Genomic DNA, 24233 nt, shown 5'->3' on the forward strand with positions numbered 1-24233 from the left:
ATGTTCACAGATAAGACTTCCTCTCCACCCACCCTGCAAAAACAATCCCTTGCTGGAAAACTGAAAAGAACTCAAATGCATGATTCTGGATGACCATTCTTCATCAGCATTTCCCCACTTACTTCTTATAGCTGAGAGCCAAACAGAAATTGCAAGGGTCGTTTCTTCTTTCGATACATATTTACTGAGAATCTGCTATGGGCGAGCAGTGACAAAACCAGAACAAGTCCCTGCTCTCCACGCAACTTTGCCGTTAAGTGTGGGACACGAGCAAAGAGCAAATAACATAACACTACATCAGGCAATGCGTCAGTCATAAGTACTGTCTAAAAAACAAAGCGAGTGGCTCAGCACCCGTAGCTCAGTGGTTAGGGTGCTGGCCACATATACTGGGGCTAGCGGGTTTGAACCCAGCCCTGGCCTGCTAAACAATGACAACCACAACTACAACCACAACTATAATAATAACAAAAATAAATAAATAAAAAACAAAGTGAGGCAAAAGGACCGAGAGTGATGGGCAAGAGAGCTCCTTTAGAAACAGTGGTCTGGGCTCGGTGCCTGTAGCTCAGTGGCTAGGGTGCCAGCCACATACACCAGAGCTGGCAGGTTCAAACCAGCCCGGGCCTGCCAAACAATGGCAACTTCAACAAAAAAATAGCTGGGCATTGTGGTGGGCGCCTGTAGTCTCAGCTACTTGGGAAACTGAGGCAAGAGAATCACTTAAGCCTAAGAGTTTGAGGTTGCTGTGAGCACACCATGGCACTCTACCCAGAGTGACCTAATAAGACTCCGTCTCAAAAAAAAAAAAAAGAAAGAAAGAAAGAGTGGTCTGGAAAGACCTCTCTAAGCTGGGAGCATTTGGGTAGAGGCCTGGAGGAAGTGAGCGGCAGCCATGTGGACAGCTGTGTGGGGAGCAGCAAGTACAAAGGCCTTAGACAGGAATGTCTTGGCACGTGGAGGCCAAGGTCTCAGGTCACCCATGTGGCTCATTTTCAAGATTAAAATCCCCAGAATGGAATTTCTCAAACCACTCATTAGCCACATCCTCTCCACTTTATTTTGAGCGGTCTGTGCTGCACTGGTTCCAAGATAGAATGCATACTCGAATATGACACCAATTTTTGACTTATCTATGGCTTTACAAAAATTGCTCTTCAAAAATGTGAAAAATAATCACAAGCCAAGAATGAGGCTGTACCTTCACAATAAAAATAAAACTAGAAGTGTCAAAGTGAAATATCGGAGACACCAACGGTCAAACTTATACGTAGGGAAATTGGACATTTCACACTTAATAACCTAATAGGAAGACAAGGTTTGGCTAAATTCAGAACCAAATTCCAGTAGGAAAGTAAGAGGCACTGGCTGGCCACGGTGGTTCATGCCTATTACCTTGGTACTCTGGGAGGCCATGGTGGGAAGATTGCTTGAGTTCAGGAGTTTGAGACCAGCCTGAGTAAGAGCAACACGCCCATCTCAACTACAAATAGAAAAACTCACTGGGTGGAGTTTTTCTGGAGGCACCAGAGTCCCAGGAGGCTGAGGCGGAGGATCGCTTGAACACAGGAGTTTGAAGTTGCTGTGAGATATGTTAAAGCCACGGCACTCTAGCCTAGGCAACAGAGTGAGACAGTCCAAAAAAAGGAAGGAAGAAAGAGGGAGGGAGGGGCACTGAGGACTACATAAGAAATAATTTAGGAATTAGAATATAGATGCTGAGCCATGATGTAATAATGTATTAATAACCTCATGGTTTGTTTGTTTGTTTGTTTGTACAAAGTAACACAGAGGAGAAAGAGGGAGAAATTACACATGTAGCTTAAAAAAAAGGCTGCAGACAATGTTGGGGAGCCTGACCCAGCCACACACAAACCCTCTTCCCCTCCTCCTCTCTTTCTAAGACAAAGACTCAAAGGATCCGGCCAGCCCCACTCACCCCAGAAGTTGGGCCAAAAGACCCTAACCTGACAGGCAACTGTGGAATTCTCCTGCCCCCCCCCCCCAATGGCCCCATATGAAAGTAGTCTCTAACTGCCCCTGGCTGCAGATGCCACCTTTGCACTCCCAGGCAGGTCACCCTCCCTTTTCCATAAACCTGGCCTGAACATCTCCCATGGGACTTTGTCTCTGGGGGCCCCCCACTTATACCTTACAGACTCTGTTAGTAGAGTAACAGCCCTGATGACCCCGAGTTTCACCAGGGATCAGCCACCTGGAAGCAGACAGTTCCGGGGGAGCAAGGAGCCACGACTTTGTGCTCTCCCAGTACACCACCGAGACTACCCAGTCTCATTTCACTCTCGTCATCCCGGCAGGTTTGACAGGAGATTGAGGGAAGGGAGGAAAGGAGAAGAGGCACAGGGCACACATTTCACACAGAAGTCGCTGGGCCTAGGGCAAGACAAGGGGAGCCTGTGACCAGGGCAAGCCCCACAGGGATGCCAGGATCCTGTCAGGTGTCATGTTTGGAGATTGTGGTCCCAGAATGTAGCCAGCTGCCTTAGCAACAGTATCGCTACCCAAGGTGATAAATTACCCTGCTGTCTAACAAATTCAGTTCATTTCTTAAATAGTCAGTGTCCTGGAAATAATATGAGAACAAGCAAATACCACACAAGCAAGTTGCAAGGGCAAGTCAATCACCAGGTTTTCTCTAAAGTCCCCACGCCTGGGAACATGCTAGAGCCTGGGGCCAGGAAAGAAGGGTTTGCCAAAGAGCTACGACATTCAAAATTTCAAATTCAATCAAAAGGAAAATGATAGACAATAAAAAGATACTGGAAAACAACCCTACCTCCCGCTCTGACCATTTTAACTAAATTCCTCAGATTATTCTCTATCCCTCCCCTCGCTTAACTTCATAAAACCTGACATTTATTATTTGATTTCTGTTCCTGTCTGTTCCACTAGATTTCAAGGTTCTTGGGAGCAAAGGCTTTGTTTCTGTTTCATTTCCTACTGCACCCACCAGAACTAGAATCCCACCCAGAACATTGTAGTCCTACTATAGTATTAATCAAGCCAATGAATTATTATCTCCTCTGAATTTCTAAAAACTCTTTTTTTTCCTAAAAACTCTTAATCAGGTTTTTAAGATGATGTATTCCATGCTCAACAGGGAAACTACAGCATCTGTGGCAAATAAAGGGCTTAAACAAGAATAATCACAACCACCATTATTATTCAGAATTTTGGACATAATGGCCAATACTATTACTATAAGAAATTTGATTTAAAAAAAAAAGAGACAAAATGATCATTATTTGCAACAGATAAGAATGTCTACTTGCCATGGACCCATGAATGGATTAACAAATTATGGTATATGTACACCATGGAATACTATGTAGCCATAAAAGAAGATGGAGACTTCACATCTTTTATGTTTACCTGGATGGAGCTGGAACATAATCTTCTCAGTAAAGTATCCCAAGAATGGGGAAAAAAGTATCCAATGTACTCTATACTACTATGAAATCAATGTATAACCACCTACACAACAACGCAATTAGCAAAACATAACTAGAGTCCATAAAGTAAAAGGGAAGAGGGGTGCGGGGAGAGGGGATATGAGAGAAGGGAGGGTATCTGGGGGGACCTCACCTAATGTGCATGATGCAATGGTACAGTTTAAAGCTATTAAGAAATGAGTATAATTGTGATGGATGTGTTACTTGGTTCAATGTAAACATTTCATATTGTATATCGAAGTGGTACCCCAAACCCCATAAATGCATCAATGTACAAAGTTATGATTTAATAAAAAATAATTAATTATAAAGAAAAAAGAATGTCTACCTGGAAAAACCTAGAAAATCAACAGAGAAATGACAACAAACTGTAACAGAATATATTTAAATTGAGGGAATCAATTCAACCCACAGAAAACAGCAGCCTTTTTACTTATAAATCCCCAATCAAGTCACCTAGTCAGACAGAAAACATATGGAAAAAAGTCTCATTTTTAGTAAACAAAAGTCCCATTTTAATAACAACAACAGGGGTATCATATTTAGCAATTAAAAGTCACATGTATGAACCATAAGCTTTAAAATGCTCCCGAGGGACAAAGGACATTGAAGTTGGGAAATGAATTAACTTTGTCCCCATCCTTGGAAGGGATATCCTTCAAATGCCATTTTTCAAGTAATATATGCAATCCTAATAAAAATGCCAACAGGGTGGGTTGGACAAGATGCTCTTAAGAACTAGAAAAGCTGACTCTAAAGTTCTTACACAAAAAGAACTGTCCAGGAACAACTGAAGTCAAGCATGACTTAGGTCACTGAGGGTGCGCTGGCCTTACCAGACACTAATGCATATTCTAAAGCAATGATATATAAAACATTATAGTTCTGGCACCTGAATGTCCCAACAAGTCAATGGGAAAGAAAAAACCAGAGACGGACCCAAGTACTCAGTATGCAACTCAGGTGGCCCTGTCATATCAGCGGGGAAGGATGAACTATCACAAAATGGTACTGCAAAGCGGGACAGGAATAAGGAAGTATACACAGATGCCCCCGACTCTTTATACCAAATAAGTTCCATATCAAACAAAAATTCAAATATAAAAATAAAACCATAGTGATAAAAATATTCTAGAACTCGTTTGTGGTAATACTCATACAACTACATAAACTTACTAAACTTAGAGTAAATTACTTATAATAAGTGAATTTTATGATCTGTAGTATATCTCAATAAAGCTATTAAAAAACCAAGACCATACCAGTATTTGCAAACATGGGTGATCTTTTTGTAATAGGCCTAGAGTGAAAAAGAACCTTTATAATTACCATGTAGAACTCCAAAACTCTAAAGAAAAGATTGGTAATTTGAGTATGTACAAATAAAACATTTCAACACAGCAAAAAATACCCCCAAATAAATGAAAAGACAACTGACATATCAAGAAAGGTGAATTACCTTAACACATAAGAATAAAAACCTTCTAGAAATCAATTAGAAAAAGGAACACGTATTAAATAACAAGAGGCAAAGAACATGAACAGTTTTCAGAAAAGGAAATGCCACGTGCTCTTATAAATATGAAATAATTCTCAGCTTCACTTAAAGTAAGAGAAACTTAAATTACAATTATAAGATCCCAGTTTCTCCTTAGCCAGCCGGCAAATGCAAAAAGTTTTGGAGCAGTGAGTTCACAGGTGTAAGGAAACCTCCACTCCCAAACATCCAAGGAGTGGTGTCATGGTTCCATCAAGTAATTCTCCATCCAGGAGCCGATCCTTACTGTAACTGAAGGATACACAGACACGTGTTCTCTCCATAGCACTGTTTGTAAAAGTGAAAAATTGGGACCACCTAAACTGTTCATCAGGAATGTCAAGAGCAGGGCTGCCAGGTGTGAGGGCGTGAGTGGGGACAAGAAGCCAGGCCGAGAGAAAACATGAAGGCTTCTGTTACTTACTGCGATGGAACAGGCAAGAGGCCAAACAGGAAGGAGGTACCTGCTCCTCCCACCCCGTGTTATTCCCCAGGACGCACAAGGCAGGGTCAGATGCACCCTGTGGACACAGCATAGGCCATCCTCATGACAGGGAGAGGAGGCAAAGACCAGGACAGAGGCCTGAGTCAGAGTGAGGTGTCTCAAGAAGGGAAGGGCAAGAACCCTTCTAGGCGGAGGCCTCTGAAGAGAGCCCCTTGGGCCTCTGCAGATCCACAGGGGCCCACAACCTGCCCTGGGCCTTGGCCACAGCGCCCTCCGGACTGTGCCCCAGTGGGGTGGGGGAGGGCAGCCTTCCCCTGTGAAGCCTGCGGGGAAAGCCTTTTAATTGCCTTTGTTGAGCCCAAAGATCCCACACAGCATTCTGGCCTAGAGTCCACGCCTCACAGAAAGGAGTCTGGAAGCAGGTCTCGGTTTATCAGTACGTGAAAGAACACTTTACAGATAATAGAAAGGAAGTTTCTGGGAGTCTTGACAAGATCCATTTCTGAGTAAAAGAAAAAAAGTTCAAAACGTGATGTAACAAAGATATAAAGTGTGTATAATTTACTACAGTTGGTATTTTTAAAAACAAAACTGGTTTTAAAACTCTAGCTAGGTATACATATGTGTACATATAGGTATGTATAAACAAAGTACATATAAGCAAATATGTGCAGATTCAAGGATGGAACACACACGAAGTCGGAAACAGTAGTTGCCTTTGGTCAGAGTAGGCGGAGGGAGAGCGATCAGAGAGGTCCTGTGGCCAGCACCTCCTGCTACAGGTATATGTACACTACTAACAGCTCAAAAGTCTACTTTGTTTAAAGAAATTACCTGTGAACACAAGTAAATACCACAGAAGTTACCTGTGAACAAAAGTAAATAACTCCAAATCTCACCTGGCCAGATTATCACAGACCATTTTCAATCTCCCCCAGGCTGAACGGAACCTTTCCTCACATCCAAATTCTGGTTCTGGAATTATATCCACCAATGTATTCCAAGTATAATATTTAATATAACTGTCATATCTCACAAGTTGGTCTATAATTTCTTTTTAGAATCTCAAATGGAAGGCACTGTGTAATTATGAAGTATGACTGCTGTGATTTATGCACCGAAATGTTAGGTAAATAACATGTCTTACTGTGATAATTTCTCTGCCAGTGAGAAATCCTCACCTCACCTTCTCGTCTCCTGAGTGTTAAGCTGATAGATGTTGATTCCAGAGGTATGCTGGAACAGTTATGCAATAGGCAAAAAAAAGAGAGACAGGAACCATTTCCCCAATAGCATGTCAGAGGGACGATTATTTTTATGTTAGAGTTAAAAATCCAAATTAAAATGATGTAAGTTCCATTTTTTCTCTCAAAATATAGGGAAGAAGTTTTTGTTTAATTTTCTGATTCTTGTTTCATCTGTACTAGACAACCAATGGAAATCATATGTTATGTGTTTTACCTCAAAACCCATCGAAGGAATAAGAACTATATTATAAAGAATCTCTCTGAAAATAAAAATCCAGGAATGTTTCTTCGCAGATCTATTTTAAGACCTTAAACGGGGAGAATAATAATCAAAGAATGAAAATACCAGGAGGAACAATAACCTTTAGAAAGAAATCCTATACTGCCCCTTTCACTGTGACATCAAGTTCTGATTTAAGGACAACCAAAGCATCTTTGAGCTGGTCACTCAGCCTGGTGCCTTCATTTCCAAGACGGAGACAAAGGTCAAATGGCTCATCCAAGGGTCATACAGCAGCTACCCTGGCCCAGAACTCGGACCCAATCCCTCACGTGGCTCTCTGCCCAGACTTAGGACCCACACCACTTATTCCTGTTACCTCCTGCACAGGAAGAGGTTGTTTTTACTTGTTTTTTCCTTTATAAAATGGCACATAAGATGAAGTGTCAGTGTAAGTCAAAGCTACAAAAATTAAAACTTCAACACCAACTATCACCTGGAAATTACATGTAAATAAGGCATCTAAGGCAATGGTGTGAGCACCAGTCCTGCCTGGTCACTCTCCAGGAATAGCGGCTAAACAAGGTCAGGGAGGGGACAGGGAGTGTGTGCCTGGCTTTGTGTGTGCCCAGGAGGGAAGGCTCCAGGGCGACATTTCTCCAGCTTAAAATTGCAGCACAGCTGCCTCCTACCTGCCCGAGCCTGTGAACATGCCGTGGCCCCTCTGAGCCTCTGCGTCCTTATCTGTACAGCAGGAATAAAGCCCATTTACAGAACAAGGATTCAGGAAGACACGCTGCTGTTTAGTATGCGCTTTCCTTAGGTATCCACGGATATACTGGATTCTCCTGTTCAAGTGCAAATTAGAACAAAGCAGGCATGTTCCACGTGCACCCACTGGGCCACGTCCTTATCCAAGGCTTAAACAAGCCTGAGCCAGAATCTCTGTGAGAGAGCCTGGTCCTGTCCACCAACCCACCTTTAAAGCCTCTGGCATCTTAGAGCAAAGGTTAGAGATAGCAGAGCAGACTCTGCCCAGGCCTGACAAATTCCAGCAGGACTAGACTACTTCCAGGCGTTACAGAGGGATCTGAGGGCCAGGCAGCCCCACAGTGACAGCTGACCAGATGTGGTTCCACGCCAGGGCTTCCATGTTGAAAAACAAATCATGGAAAACATGATCGTACTAAATCACGAACGCAACGTAAAAGATGGAAAACCAATCTCCTAGTGCTGTGATGCCAAAGAATTTGAAGCAGGTCTATACAGAATACACTTGTGTAGTCCCTCAAAACGCAAGTCCACTGGAAGCTCGGAATGTGACCTTGGGACCCTTGTAGATGTAACTCACTGAGATGAAGTCCTACTGGACAAGGGTGGGCCCTAAATCCAATAACTGGCCTTCCAAGAGCAGACCCGGAGAAAGACGCGCACCCAGAGTGACGTGACAGAGGAGACAGAAACCAAGTGACACACCGCGGGCCTCAGAGCAGGAAAGATCACCGATAATCACCAGTCATCACCAGTCATCACCGGCAACAGGAGGGAGGCATGGGACATGCTCTCCCTCAGAGTTTCCAGCAGGAACCCAGCTTGCGAAAGCCTTCATTTCAGACTCTATCCTCCAGAACCAGGAGAAGACAAATGCCTGTTGTTTGATATTACTCAGTTTGTGGTGCTTTGCTGTGGCCACTCTTGGAATCTAATGTAGGAGCCATATCACGGAAGCAAAGATTCAGAAAAGGACACAGAGCTATTGAGGCCACATCCATACATGTAAGACATAACTGTGGCTTACCTGGTAGATCAAAGATGGATACAAATTCTTCGCTACTCTTGCCATTTGGTAGGTCTCTGGACTGTCCCCCCGAGTCTGGGCAGATTCTCTGTTGTACAAGTCATAAAATATGGCAGAAGTAACAGTGTGCCAGGTTCCAGGCCCAGGTTTTAAGAAACTATCAGCTTACACTCTGTCCCGAAAACACTTGTTCTTGAAATCCTGAGAGTCTATGCCAGCGGTTCTCAACCTGTGGGTCACAACCCCTTTTTAATAATGAAAATGCATTGCAGCATTAGGAAGGTTGAGAACCACTGATCTCAACCTGCAGAGAGGTCCTGAAACCACATAAAGACAGGGGATATGTCCAGCCAGCCCTGGCTATTTCTAAACCACCAAACATCCCATGGGAAGCCCCAGACACCCTGAAGCAGAGAGAAGTTGTCCTATGTGGCCACAAACTGCCCATTTTGAAGCAAAATAAATGACTGTTGTAGTACTAAGCTGTCAAATTTGGGGGTGTTTTGCTTTACAGCAACAGATAATCAGGGCAGCTAAAGATGCTCAGCCTCTAATATAAAAGCAAATGCAAAAGATGGTACACCTTAAAAAGGAAGAACTGGAGAATATTCATGTAAACGCATTCAGGAAGAACGATGGTCCTAGCAGGAGAGCAAAGAAGGAGCTAGTTATGGAAACGACTGTTTTTAACCTGCAACTCTGTAATGCCCAACATCTCTGGGGGGTATGAGAGAGGAACGGCCCGAGCGCCCTTTCTGCTGAGAGCAGAACAAGAGGACAGGGTTCAGAGTGAGGAATATTCCCTGCTGTACCCTGAAATACTAGAATTATCCCCTGGGGGAGGACAAAAACATAGCACCCTCTGCAGATGTCACCAAGCTCACAAGACACAGGTACCAAGGGTGGCTTGAGTCTCACAAGGTGATCCTAGCCCACTTCTCTGCACATCCACTGGTTCAGCATCCAGCATACGTCTTAGAGCACTTGCAGGAAGGCTCTCTGCATTAAATTGCCACATGAAGTATAAACAGGAACAGTGTTTCATGTCACAGACCTATGATATAAAATAACTTGCCACTTAGCTTCCTTCGGAGCACAAAATTTCAAAGATGTCTGAACCATGAATTTTCTGAGCCGGAGAGAGGCGAGATGGATGCTCAGCAATACTCTAATTATAGGCAGAGAGTTTGAAAGGCACGAATTCAGTCTGCCGTGGGCGCTGAATCCAGGGGTGACTCTTCCAGGGATCTCAGTGACTCGCGGAGCCCACAGGGAGCAGGTGTACATGGAGTGACAGCCAGCTCACACTGGCCTCGCTCCCCGGTGAATTCCAGTTGCCATTAATTACAGTAGCACCAAATAATTTTCATGTTAGTTTAACCAACCACCTAGATTATCAAGTCGCTGGACAAGAGTCAGGCTGCAGCCCCTACCTCCAAGTAAGGTCTCCAAGCGTGCACCTCCAAGCGTGCACTAACCAAGTAAGGTCTGGTCGGTGATGGCCGGCTCCCTTAGCTTTCTAGAAACACGTTCCCAAGAACCTCAGGGGACAGACGCATACAGTAAAACTACACGGGGGAAAGAGACAGTCCAGATGCTTGTCACGTGTCAAATGGCTGGGCTATGATGCCCAGATATTTTGTCAAACATTATTCTGAATGTTGCTATGACAGTGTTTGGGAGATAAGGTTAATATTTAAATTGGTGTCCTCTGAATAAAGCAGACTGCCCAGTCAATTGATGACCTGTGTGGAAAAAAAGACTGACCTCCCCTCAAGCAAGAAGAAATCCCGCCGCAGACACCCTGGGACTTGAACTGCAACATCACCTCTTCTCTGGGTCTCCAGCCTGCCAGCCCGCCCTGCAGGTTTGAGACTTGTCAGCCTCCATAACTTGGCATGAGTCAATGCCTTCAATCAGTTACACTGTGTGTGTCTATGAATGTCTACACACCCCTACACAGCCACTGGTTATGTCTTTCTGAGAGCTCAGGCCAGCACAGGGCACAGCGGCCCCCTCGGCCTCCTCCTACTGGTCTGTGACCTAATGCAGACAAGCAGGCACCTTCTCCACTAACCACTTCCTCATCTCTTGGCCCCGCTTGCTCCCTACTTATGCTCCAAAAGGAGCTCCACTCCCTCCTGAGTGGAGTTCGCTCAAAGTTCAGTGGCCAGGCTAAAGGGCAAGTGACAGCTGGTCTGGTCAGCTTTGGTCAGGTTAGTGGAGTCACAAGGTACAAAACTCAGTGTACTGGTCATAATTGCCCCACCCCCTTCATAAATCTCAAGTGACTAAGGCAGGAAGTATTCAGAGACGCCACCAGGCTGTCATCAGGGTCGCTCAAGCCAAAGTCACCGTGTGTGCTATCCACACGCCCACCTTTGCCAAGTACATGGGTACTGGAATTGAAGGGTCCATGTTTTCAGGGAAGGGCAAACAACATGCACCTACTCGGGGTGCAGGACAAGGCAGGGGCTTCCTTGCTCAAGCAAACCTTTGGCAGAGGTGAAGACACAGCTCCCCACAGGAGGACAGAGGTGGCTTTTTTAAAGAATCTACTCCTTCCAGGCCCCCTCCCCACTTTGTCCCACCAAGGCTGACAGGAATGCTGCAGCCTGCGAGCTTTTCCCTCCTTCAGACACCAGCATGGCAGGTTGGGGAATCCCGGATCCTCTGCCTGGGCACCTATTCCGTTCTACACTCTGCTGGCAATTCTCTTGTTTGTCATTTCCACTTCACATCCAAGAGAGATGAAGGCACTGGTCCAAGGACTGGAGCTGAGGGCACTGCTCTTTCTGCCTAAAAAGTGCTGAGTTCTGGTGATGCACTCACGTGAACAGACTCAAGTCCTCCTTGGGGGCACGGTACACACCAGAGGCCATGCAGGCATCAGGGGTACAGAGATACAGAGACTCAGCCACCCCTGCAGGACAGCAGGGACAGCCATGGGCCTGGCAGCCACAGCCTCCCAGCTCCCAGCACAGGGCTCGGCACCAGGATGTGATGTCTGCTGTCTGGTTATCCTCAGGGGCCGTGAGGTTAAATTCCCTGGGCCAGAATCGACCCCCTCACATGTGTGTGACTTCTCAGGGTAGCCTTTTTTGCCACGTCAATTTGACCAACTATGGTCCCTAGTTACTTATAGATGTAAATGAAGCTCATAACCAATTTTTAAATAAGAGAGTCTCTAGATAACCCAGGTGGGACTCATTCAATTGAACGGCCTTAAGACCAGAGCTGAGGCATCCTTAAAGCAGAAATCCTGGCCCCAGATTATCTTCTCTTCAGATCCCACACCTGCCGGGACAGCCCCCACAATCACAAGGCCAAGTCCTTGCAATAACTCTTAACATCCACCTCCTACAGTTATATTTCTACAGTGGACCCCCAGCTGGCTCATCTCTCTTTAACTTAACCTCTTTATACTTGAGTTTCCTGTCTATAAAATAGAGACAATAATAGTATCTACCTCACAGGGTTGACTTAAGGATAACACAAGCCAAGTACTGAGCCCAGTGCCTGGCACGTAATATGATCACAACAAGTGGGAACTATTACAGCGCATGTAAGAGAAACTATTATTACCAGCAAAGACATGCCTTGGAGAAAGGAGCTTATAAACTAGTGCAGAGATTTTTGAAAATAATTATAACATAAAGAAATATTTGCTAAACATGTTGGTAGGTATAAAGCATACTGAGAATAGCAGCACCTAGGCATACCTGGAACAGAGTGGCAAGTGGCCACTGTAAATGCGTTAATATACCATTGAGCCTCCGTGAGTTGATCGCCTGCAAGACTGTCACAAAATGGTCAACATATAGAGGTGGTCAACATAAGGAACTGGGCCTACTGTACTGATATGTATGTGTGGTGAATGTTCAATCTATGAAAATTAGGTCAACTTAAGGAGGTGGTCGATGTAGGGAGGTGGTCAGCTATGGAGGTTCTTCTGTAAAATGACCAGACCAGGCACCCACTGCTTCTGCTTTGGGACAGTAACTCTTAAGAATACGCTGCAGGGTAAGAAAGTCCTTCCTCTGAAAGACTTTTTTTAACCCTATGCATAACGATGTGTTTCCCAATGGTTATCATCCTCTTTGTGGGAAATCTTTCATTTACTGAGATTTTCACTGAGCACCTACTGTGTGCTGAGTGCTGTGCTGAGGACTTGGAAATAAAACAAAAATGGCCCCTAGATAGAGGACACGAGGGGTCAGACAGTAAACACGTAAACAAATAAATGCCTCATTTCCTAGTGTAACAAGAGAGGGAACAAAAGAAGCCTGGGGAGAGAGTGAAGCCAGGGTCAGGGAAGAACTCTGCTTGAAAAAGGGATAAAAGAGAGAAAAGAAGGATTTGCACTTTAACTAGTGAGGCTGGAATCTACCTCCTGAAAAGTAAAGAACACTGGGTGGCACTTATGGCTCAATAGGGTAGGGCATTGGCCCCATATGAGCCGGAGGTGATGGGTTCAAACCCAGCCCCAGCAAAAAAAAAAACCCAGTAAAGAACACTTATGCTAAGGAACAGAAAATTATGAACAATTTGCATTCTGGGACACCAGACAGTTATGTCTTTGGTGGTTAATTCTGCTCTGGCCTCCCTCACCCTCCACATGCCACCCAGCTCTGCCCTTAGCAGGTGGAGACTGCACCACAGTATCCTTCAACCCCAGGCAACAGTTTGAAGATTGATGGGGGACATCATTGCAGCATCTTATTTTTGTTGTTGTTCACCTGAAATGCTGTTAATTGATCCCCCAGTCCAGTGACTCTCCAACTGTCCTCTCAGAGGGTCACAAGGTGTTCCACAGACCACACAAGTGTTGGTTGCAAACTTCACAGAGACCCAGAGTCTGAGGAGGGATTGTAAGGGTCGTCATAAATCCTCACTATTCCAGCCAACATCCTTCATAATCAAGAAATGACTATTTTACTTTCTAAAGTACATCGGTACTAATAAAACATCACTTTTACCTGTTTTTACGTAGTAAGGATTTGCAATATTTTTATTCAGAAACAATCCACTCTACTGCTTCAAAAACATTTTAGAAACCACTGCTATTAACTAATTCCCCATAATGATTTGTGGGAACTGAAGTCTGCAGCTCACTTATTTGAAGAGATGGCAAATTGCTACTAAAAATACATGCTATGGTTACTTGTCATCGTTTATCCAAAAAGTGCACAGGAGAATTCATTTAGGACATTTTAAAAATAATCATTCTGTTCATATGAAGAATAAATGCACTTTACACCCTAAATGTGGTTTCCCTGGTGATGGGATGGTCTGGATTCCAGGCTGCCAGTACACATCGCTACCTTAACATTGATCAGCTAATAAAATTTGTTAGGGTGATAGTTTACAGTTACTGCTTCCAAAACAAAGGTTAGACATTAAATCAAGGTTTCTAAATAGGCATTGATTACATCCATGTGCACCAGAATCAAACCAAATTATCCTGAGGAGAGAGCACGCTGAGTCAATATCCACTGATAAAGGTGGCAACTTGATGAAAGGGTCTTCAATATGCATATGAATTAAGTAAATCTAACTTTACAATTACACGAGGAAACATATATAAACTCACATATCTAGAACCTCATCAACACACATCTCCTCCATATATTATACTCTGCAAAGGGTTTATTTAGAACCTTATTAAATTATAGCACAGTTTGTCTATCCAGCGTGCACAAACCAGTGCAGCAAACAGTTTTCTCTTCAAAAGAGCGTGAGCCTGGCAGCAGAATATTGAATAATAAAAAAAAAGTTTAAGAGAAGGACAATTCCCTTTTGCCAATGAATTATCACTGGAAGCTTAATTAAATCAATATTTATGCTTCACACACATCCATTACAATTCCACAGCACGCCCTTTTCCCTCCTCAAGACACAGAACCCAGACAAAGTCCCCCTACTGAATTAAGTGTATTTTTTTTAAGTCTCAAATGTCACAGCTAAAAAAAGTATTCAGCATAGAAACACACACACACATCCAGTCAGGTATGAAGGTGTGTTACAGTTGTTATCTTTCAGAAAGCATCTAGCAAACAAGAGGTTTTTATTTTTTTTTAATCACACTATACTTGTAGCAATTGAATTTGTGTCTATTTAAATGTGAGCTGGTTATAATGAACTAGAAATATAAGAGTAAAAACACAAAATAATGACCGAAAATTAAAATATAATCAATACTATACATTTCATTCATCATATGCTAGAATAGCAGAGAGGATCAAATTAATTTTTAAAAATATATTAAAGTCTATTTATAAAACAATCTCAGCGGTACATTCAGAGCTCACACTATCGTCACTTCCCCCCCCACCCCGTCACTCAGGCATTTAGATGTACGCTCACCCAGTGCTATCAGTCAAAGAAAGCCAAATGAATGAATACCTGACAGCCCTCAACCAAACCAGGTGTCTACTCTCCCTCATCCAATCCATATAATTTCTCAAGCAACCCTTTAATTCCTATACATCTCACCTTATTTTTATTTTATGTTTTTTTTTGAGATGGGATCTTATGCTGTCATCCAGGCTGGAGTGCAGTGTTGTGATCACAGCTCATTGCAACTTCAAACCCCTAGGCTCAAGAGATCGTCCCACTTTAGCCTCCCAAGCAACTGGGACTACAGGCACATGCCACCACACTCTGCTAATTTTTCTACTTTTTTTAGAGACAGGGTCTTGCTCTATTTGAGATCAGACTGATCTCAAAGTCCTGGGCTCAAGTGGTCCTCCTACCTCTGCCTCCCAAAGTGCTGGGATTAGAGGCGTGAGGCACTGCAGCTGGCTCACGCTCCACTTTAAGCAGCTCTAACAGCTAGAGAATGGGTTCTTAAGTCAATCTGTTCAACCGGCATGTCTAGCAACATATTAGGGTTGGAAGATGCAAAGATGAATAAAACCAGGGCCTTTAACATAAAAATCCAGTGTCTGGCACACATAAACTGCACAATTAATACCTGTAGAATGAATGGAAGAGTGGATGAGGGAGCAAGCTCACAGTCCAGGGCAGTGCTGTCCAAGAGAAATATAACCTAAGCTACAAATGTGAGGTATATGCATAATTTTATATTTCCTAGTAAGCACGTTTAGGAAGGCAGAAAGAAGCCGGGCGTGGTGACATTCCCATGTAGCATGAGCTACTCAGGAGGCTGAGGCTGCAGGAATGACTGCTTAAACACAGGAGGTGAAACCCAGCCTCGGCAACACAGCAAGATCCTCTCTCAAAAGAAATTAAAAAGTAATAATTTTAAAAAGTAATAAAAAGGTAAGAAGAAAAGGATGCAATGAACTTTAATGTATTTTATTTAACCAAACAGAAAATATTTCCACATTATCAGGATTAAAGACACATGAATGAGATATTTTACCTTGTTTTGTCCTAAGTCTTTGAACTCTAACAGGGATTTTACATTCAGAGTACGTCTCCATTCAGACTTCACCATTTCAGGAGCTCCATAGCCCCATATAAATAGTGGCTACCCTAGTGAAGAGCAAGGGTACAGAACATTGCCATCACAGTGGAGAGGTCTAGTGGTAGTAAGTCCCTGGTGGGAACAAGAAGGAATGCTGAGGACAGGGGGAGGCAGGAGGCACGAGTCCAGACTATCAAAGGCCAGCCCAGCCCAACTGGCCACATGGAAAAGTTTGATCTTTATCCTATGTACAGCAGGGAATCAAAAAAATTTGTTTTTAATAACAGAAAGGTAATATGACAAAATGCTCCCACTCAGAAAGGTGGCTTCCTGCAGACTGAGTAAGGCATGAACTAAAAGAGAGATGGGCAATGGCAAAACAGAAGATGGGCTGGACTGACTTTCCTGAAGTTAAAACTTCAGTGGTAACGAGTGCTTTAAACACAGATCCACAAGCTGGGACCAATCCTTAGGAACTCTTCCAGTCCGAGAAAAAATATTAAAATGAAGGAAAATGCAGTATGTTTTTCATTCAACTTACCTTAGTCAATGCAAGGGATGATCCTTCGTTCTGAAATTATATTTCTTTGGTGGGGACACTTATGTACTTTTATAAGATTGTGGTAACCACAGGTTGTGACTGTGCTTTAAAAATGTCCTTGTTGGGGAAAACAAAAAAATTCGCAACACACTGTTGCCCCCATAATTCTATTTATAAGCCTCAATTTGCAAATAAAATCCAAAATTCTGAGAACTACTGTTTTAAACAACTCAGGAGTTTATTAAAATGGACATAGGATCCAACGTGTGTGTATTCTGCACCCTAATTTTCTTACTTATTCCACACATACACGTCCACGTAGTAGTAACAGTGGCATGACTTTTATCTTAAATTGCTACATAGTAATTTAAGATCTTAAATGCCCTATTGTTTCCTTGGTCATTCTCATAATGTTTTGTATTGGATCTATGATTTTATAAATATGAATAGCTTTATCCAAATTAACTTTCTTCCTTATACCCCCAGTTCCATAAATTGTGTCCTCAGGCTCTAGTTCCCAACAGGGAATTTATGGGTAAATGGTAATGCACAGTTTTGTTTTATGTTTAATTCTTATTATATATCACCAGATTATAGCAAAGACAACATGCAGCTTGCAGACACCTATACCCAATAACTAATAATGGGCTAGAACTAATTGTGATGACTTCATAGACAGAGTTGTCTTCATTTTCATTCCCTGAGTTGCCAGTGAGGATGTGCCTGGACCTTGTGGCATTACATCTCAATTCCCTACACTCCTCTCTCCAACTTCCTAAGAGAACTTTGGGCTCTGACCTTTGGTATCGCAATTCTTTATATTTTGGGTGATAACCATTTAATCTTTTTAACTGTCCCATTATTTTCATCCACGCTATGGCATTCCATTTAATATTGATTCTATTGCCTTTGGCTGGGCCATTTTTCTTCTATTCTCCTGATATTCAGGCACATCTGTCTTGTATATGATGATTTTCTCCATTGCTTCAGTGGTCATAAGTTTATCTCCCCTGTACAGCTGGGTTAAAAATGCTATTCCATTTTCTTCTTATTATTTCATACATAAATATAGTGGAAACTTAAGGCAGGGGCCTTTATACTCTGAAATTAATAACTGCAGAACTTTCTGGTATGAGTAAAATTCACTCAGTTCCCAAGTGGGGTCTGTCCACATCATAAAATGACAAATGCCACAAAACAGTTACTCTTCTCCAATCAGGAGTGAAAGTGGACACGCAATCCAGGAATTAAAGCTGTCAAAACACTTCCCAGAGGAACGCAGCCCCCTGAAATTCTCTTGACAGCCAGTGTTTGCACTTACACCCCAGCAATCTTATTTAAAATTAATTTTCAGTAAGAAGGATCATTTATATACAAAAATAATTACCTGAAGAGGTATACTATCACTCAGGAGTACAAAAACCACACCAAAATAGCCATGGAAACATTTCACCTATTTTCCTTAACATGGAACTCCAGGGGAAATGTTAATAGTTTCCCCCATAGGGAAAAACAAAGAGAAAATACATGACAAAGAAAAAGGCACCTATGCCACCTTTTATAAAATTTAGACCATATTATATAGATAATTTTTTATATCTTTAATACTTAGAAAAAAATCTTGAAATAAATTCACTGAAAGGTTAAAGTCGTCCCCTGATTAGGGACAATTTTGATTTTCTTAATACATTTTTTTGCAGTGTATACAAGCATTATACATTTTACACAGTTAGATCTCTTAATACACACAAACACAAAGATATTTTATTCTTATAAAGACTTCTTTTTAAATAGAAATAGAAAAGATTTTTGCATTATATTAAATCAAATGCAACTAAAAATCAAGCTAGAGGACCTCAACTTTGATTTAGGTCATTGCTCACTAAGCCCAAGCATTCCATTTTTTCCCTGTATATACAGGCCTCCCATCATTATTAGACTCAACAGAGAGTCATTATAATAGAATAAAGGGAATTCTCAAAATACTGCCCACTCTCAACTACCTTTTTATTTAAGGCTATCTTTTCAAAGGACGTGTAAAATAATCTACAATGAGGTCTACATAAAAGTAAGATGCTGGCATTGTATCTAAGTACTTGGCTACTTGACTCACTCTGCCAGAAAAATCTAAATGTTCCTTTAATGAGTCTGCAGTTTTGATGGGAATATAAGTGGTCCTTTCACATTTCTATTATAATAGGATCCCAATATTAAAAATTTTAAAAAGTGATAAAGAAATACTGCAAAGTACTGACAATGAAATTATAGGAGACTTATAAAAAATTTTTTTGCAACATTCTGCCCTTTCTAAATTCTCTACCACAAACATTTCATATTTATATTCAGAAAGTGACCTAACTTTTTAAAAATAATGATATATTGGTATCATATTTTGCACTAAAGAATAAAAGGACATCCCTCCCTAAGAAAAAGTTCCTATTAGATAAATACTGAGGCAGTCACTGGATGATACAATGATACAATGTTCAAACTTTTCTTTAAAACACTCTAGCAAGAAAAATAAAGAAACACATGAAATAAGAACAGAAAGTTGAGATTGCTGAATTGGGTGGTGGGTGCATGGTCACATTATATTGTTCTATTTTATGTGTATTTAAAATTTTTCCATAATGCAATGTTTTGAAAAAGTGCTATGAAAAACACAAAGAAATACATAACACATGGGCAAACACTCATATGTCAACCAATGTAACAAAATTAAGCAAATACCTACTTTTTCTTTTTTTTTTATACATTAGGATTACTATTTCAAAGTGAATATTCTACCTCAACATTAAAATAAGCAGTCTGATTCTGTCCTTCTTCCTTATTAGGCAATAAAGAGTATATACACGTAAAATCTAGCAAAAAAACAGAAAGGTCTTTCCTATATATCTACAGATTTGATTCAGAAGATTTCAGATTTTCTGTCCTGGGCCAGATCAGAACTAACATAGTCAGCTAACAGAGCACCAACTGGCTTTTGACATCTAAAAGATAAGCTCTGTGCTAACTCAAGCAGCAGCAAGACCCTCGTCTGAGAGTCCAGATCTCCTGTGTGACACAGAGGAAGGGCCCTGCTAACCTTCCTGGGAGGACAAGCTGGTCTGTACACGGGGCAGCTGCAGGGCAAAACACCTCAGCCTCAGCACAAGTTAGACAATCCCTACTGACCTCATTTAATTTAGATACTTTGTTTCCCTAGTAGTTGCAAAGGATGATATGAATACTAAGGCTCTGGGATCCCCACACTGAGGACTTACCCATTTATCAAAAGTAAAAACACAATATAACCACATGTCACTCTGATAAGGCAGGGTTGAAGAGTTTTCACAGGCATTATCACAGTGGTCCTCACATTTCCCTTGAGAAGCCGGCAAAACCTGTGTTATTTCCATTTTACAGATGCATAAACTGAGGTTCACAACTGTTAAAAGGACTTGTTCTTAAACAGAGTCTTTGACTCCCAGGAGAGTGCCTTTTCACTCCCCAACATTCCCTGGGAGTGTCTGTGATGGTGAGGAGCAGGTAAGTACTTCCTAAGGAGAGTGAAACAGGGCAGATCAGAGGGCAGTCGGGAATCTGTACTGGGTCTAACACTGCCTGGGCTTCAAAACACCCAAAATTATTTCCTGAGCGTCCATGGAGCTTAGTCTCGTCTTTGCTGTGAGCGCAGAGACAGGTGGCGCTTCCATTTACATCTGTGTTTGTAGGCTTGCCTTCTCTGCTTCCTGAGCTCTGACAGAGGTTCCCTAATAACTTGCTTAACCTGAGAAACAGAAACTTTTTTTTTTTTAACCAGGAAGGATTGTCACGGCGATGTGGCTGGGAAGCTTGCCGCTAGTCCTCTCTCTTTGCAAGACAAGATGGCTCAGAGGAAGAGGAGCTGGCAGAGCAACGGCCACAGCCCCCAACTCCCATGGGCCACTTAACCTAGTAGGAGAGCAGAGCCTACCTCTCTGACTTCATGAAGCTGGCCGGAATACTGACTCTTGGCTCTTCGGGCAGCTGCAGGCGACTTGTGATGCGTGATTGTGACAACACCGGGGGCCCCCGCACTGAGGTGTCTCTGGCTACAGGGAGACGCAGAATTGGGTGTTCCATGGGGGAGCAAAGTGAGACTTCGGCTTCGGGAGCTTGGAGTACTCTAGAATAAGCAACAGGTGTCACTCAACAACTGACCCATAGAACACAGCTAAGTGTTGGCTTCCATTAATTTTGGACCTCCTAATCTTTCCCCTTCATCTGTTTAGAGGGAGAGAGGGCAGGGTGGGTTCAACACTGTATGCCCAAATCCCAGTAATACTCACTTAAGAAAGACAATTTGCACTGTCCTCCTGGTTTCATGCCCAGTTGTGTCTCCTGTTCTACACTGTGGCCATGAACCTCTGCCCCCAACTCCTGAGCCCAGGGGCTTTCCTGGGTTTCCGCCTCTGCATTTATTATATCCTCTTCCCAGAACACCCTTCCCCTCCTGAAGGGCCAACTTCTGTCAGACCTTCAACACTAAAGTGGATGAGCTTTATTCCGGGGAGTGTCTCCTGGCTTTCTCTGCCTCTCTGCTGCTCTCACTCCACTGCACTGAGATCCCATTCATTGCCCAGTTACTTTCTTAAGAGATGCACTCATCAGCTTTATATCCCCAACCTGTGGAATATAGTAACTGTTTAACTTATTGTTAAGTGCTTGGTAAATGTTTGCTGTATGAAGGAACTAAGTTATCAATTAATCCCTATTTGTTAGTACAGTATTTACATTTTATCTTATAATAACATATAATCCCCCCAAAAATCCAGTTTATGATAATGATGGTACCTCAACTTAGTGGAGATAATTTTTCAATAAATAATGGGGCAGCCATCTGAAAAGCAGAGCTGGATTCATCTCTCAGATCACAGACCCCAAATGGATAGGGTGACCAGATATTAACATCGGTAAGGCAGGAAGACATGGCCGGGGGCAGGCCGGGGGTGGGATGGGGGGCAGGGCAGGGCAGGGCCTGACAACAATGCAAACTTTGATAAGCAGTTCTCCATAATCACTTCTCAGCAATATTTGTTATTATTACAGTTTAACATTATAAAATTAACACAAATAATATAAAACTCATATTCTGGCGAAATAGCCACATGGCAGCCGAAAACCATATATTCCCTTCTTGTTCTCCCACCCATTAGTGCATTCTTTCCAAAAATTGGGACTTTTTAAAAACACCGCGGGACGTGAGACAAATTGTTCAAAAGTGGGACTGTCCCCGCCAAAAGCGGGGCGTCTGGTCACCCTACAAATGGATCAAAAATTTAAGAAAAACAAGCAACACCAGAGGAAAACATGTAGGGTGGGGAAGGCCTAACACTTTGAACCACAAAATCCATGAAAGAAAAGCTTGATAAATTTGATAATCTAAAAATTGAAAACACCCTCCTCTCCACCAACGGAAAGCAAAAAACCCCACTGCTACCACCAACAAAGCCAAAAACTAAACTGGGAAATAGGTAGAGCTGTAAACTATTATTCAAATGAGCCGAGATACGGACAGTTTGTAAAAAGTTTATATGAACCTTAAACCATATGAAAATATGCTGAACATCAATTCAAACTGCCTTAGACACCATCTTTCCACTCACCAGACAGGCAAAAATTCAAAAGTCGGTTAACAAGGCCACAGAGAAATGGGTGTGTGGAAGTGAAAGGTGGCAACAAGCCCTGCCGAGGGCCATCAGGCAGACCTGTCACAGTTACAAATGCAGTTCTCTGGGCTCCAGCAATCCCCGTCTGGGACTCCTGCACCTGGGTGAAATGCCATTATGTCCCCAGTAGTCACCGCCGCAGCATGTTTAATGGCCAAGGACAGGAGACAGCCTCCATGCCCATCAGTGTGGGAGAGGTTAAATAAGTTATGGTGCACCTACATAATGGATCACTGCCAAGCTGAAAGAGAACGATGGGAAAGGTCTCCGCGAGTTCATCTGGAAAAATCTCTAAGTTACATAGTTAACTAAAAAATAGTGAGGTGTAGAATGGTTCAATAGGATGCAAAGTATACTTTCCAAGATGTGGGGAATAAGCATTTTATTGCTGTTTATTTAAAACGTGTTGAAAATTATATTTCTTTAAAGCAACAACACTTCAGAAGGATCTACATCAAACTATAATAAAGTAGCCGCTCCTTTGTGGAGGAGCAGAGAAGGGGAGGGGAGGAACGGAGGAGGGAGATTTGTCACAGGATGGCTTTTTATATTCATTCATTCTGAACCATGTGGATATATTCCCTACGCAAAAATTTTTAATTCTGCATCAAATTTAATTTACATTCCAGGTGTCCCTATACTTCATTTCAGCTTGAGAAAAGGCAGTCAGTAAATATGCTGGAATCGTGCCGGTTTCTGCAATTCAATAATCGGGTATTTACTGAAGACCTAATCCATGCCTAGGAGAGTACCTTCCATGTAGAGTCAAGCAGAAACACGAGAGGGATGAGACAGTATTTCACTATAGATGTTTATAAAATAGCCGGGGATGTAAGACACGCAGATACTGACTGGGAGACAGACACCATATACACCCACTTAGAAAGGATGGCAGTACATGAAATGAAACGTGCTAATTTGGCAATCCAGCTACAAAACACCAAAGAAGAAAGGGGCAGAAAGGTGAAGGAGCACGGACCTCACCACTGAAGGATGTGCTAAGGGTAAAGGACCTGAAGCCTGAGTAGGATTTGGGAGCTAAGAGAGAAGACAACAAGATCCACAGCACCCCGAACGGTCTGGGTGTCCTCACTCATCTCAGCCTCAGGCCTTGGGTAACAGGCCCGGCTCTAAATGTGAATGATCCATTATTTAACAAATCACCACGGGATTGGGATTGGGGTAGAAGCCAGGGCAGAAATCAGAATTTTGGGTTGTCCAGAAATACCACAGCAGCTTACAAAAGTTGTCTGGATCTGACATGAATAGCAATAAAGGTACAGACGGAAAGCAGTGACTTGCTTGTAAATGACCTTGCGTACAGGTGCCTGGAGAAATGTGTGGTCCAAGAATTACGTTTATCTGGATCACAGTGAACAATCACCTACTTTGAGCTTCAGTATTTCCACTTGGAATGCAGCTATTTCTTAATCCTTTAATAATAGTAAATTTGCCTAAGCATTAGGAGTCCACTGAAACACATTTTGATTGTTTGAGAGGCTTATTTCAGTTCAAGGAAAAGCAGATTTTTTTCACTGGGCTTCGAAGCCAGACAGGTAAGTTTCATCACCCCTCCCTCTCCCCAGCTCTCCTAGGTTCTAGCGCTGTGACCTTCAGCGAGTTACTTAAGCTTTCTTGTTAAGCATCAATTTCCTAATCTCTAAAAGAGAAATAATAATATTGACCCTTAAAAGCCAGCAGGAGAATGAAATTAGATCACGTACGTGAAATGCTTAGCACAGTATCTAACACACTGGGGCTGCATGGCCAAAGTTTGTTTCTTTCTTTATACTACTCAACTTGATCAACGAAGGCATTATTGATTTTTAAAATGTTAAGTTGCTTAGCAC

General features: G+C 42.5%; 1 protein-coding gene across 2 annotated transcripts in view; it reads right to left on the minus strand.

Moving 5' to 3' along the window:
- Positions 1–24233, minus strand: part of OSBPL10 (oxysterol binding protein like 10) — a 306798-nt gene that overhangs the window by 113359 nt on the left and 169206 nt on the right. The window contains exon 4 of one of the 2 annotated variants that reach the window (XM_003781766.3): positions 20649–20840. The exons of the other annotated variant lie outside the window; for it this stretch is intronic. Within the exon in view, the coding sequence (XP_003781814.1) occupies positions 20649–20840 (192 nt within the window). The remainder of the gene's footprint in view (positions 1–20648; positions 20841–24233) is intronic. 2 annotated transcript variants of the gene reach the window in all.

This window comes from Otolemur garnettii, unplaced genomic scaffold (genome assembly GCF_000181295.1).
Source record: "Otolemur garnettii isolate 467f Iridium unplaced genomic scaffold, OtoGar3 scaffold00002, whole genome shotgun sequence".
NCBI lineage: Eukaryota > Metazoa > Chordata > Mammalia > Primates > Galagidae > Otolemur > Otolemur garnettii.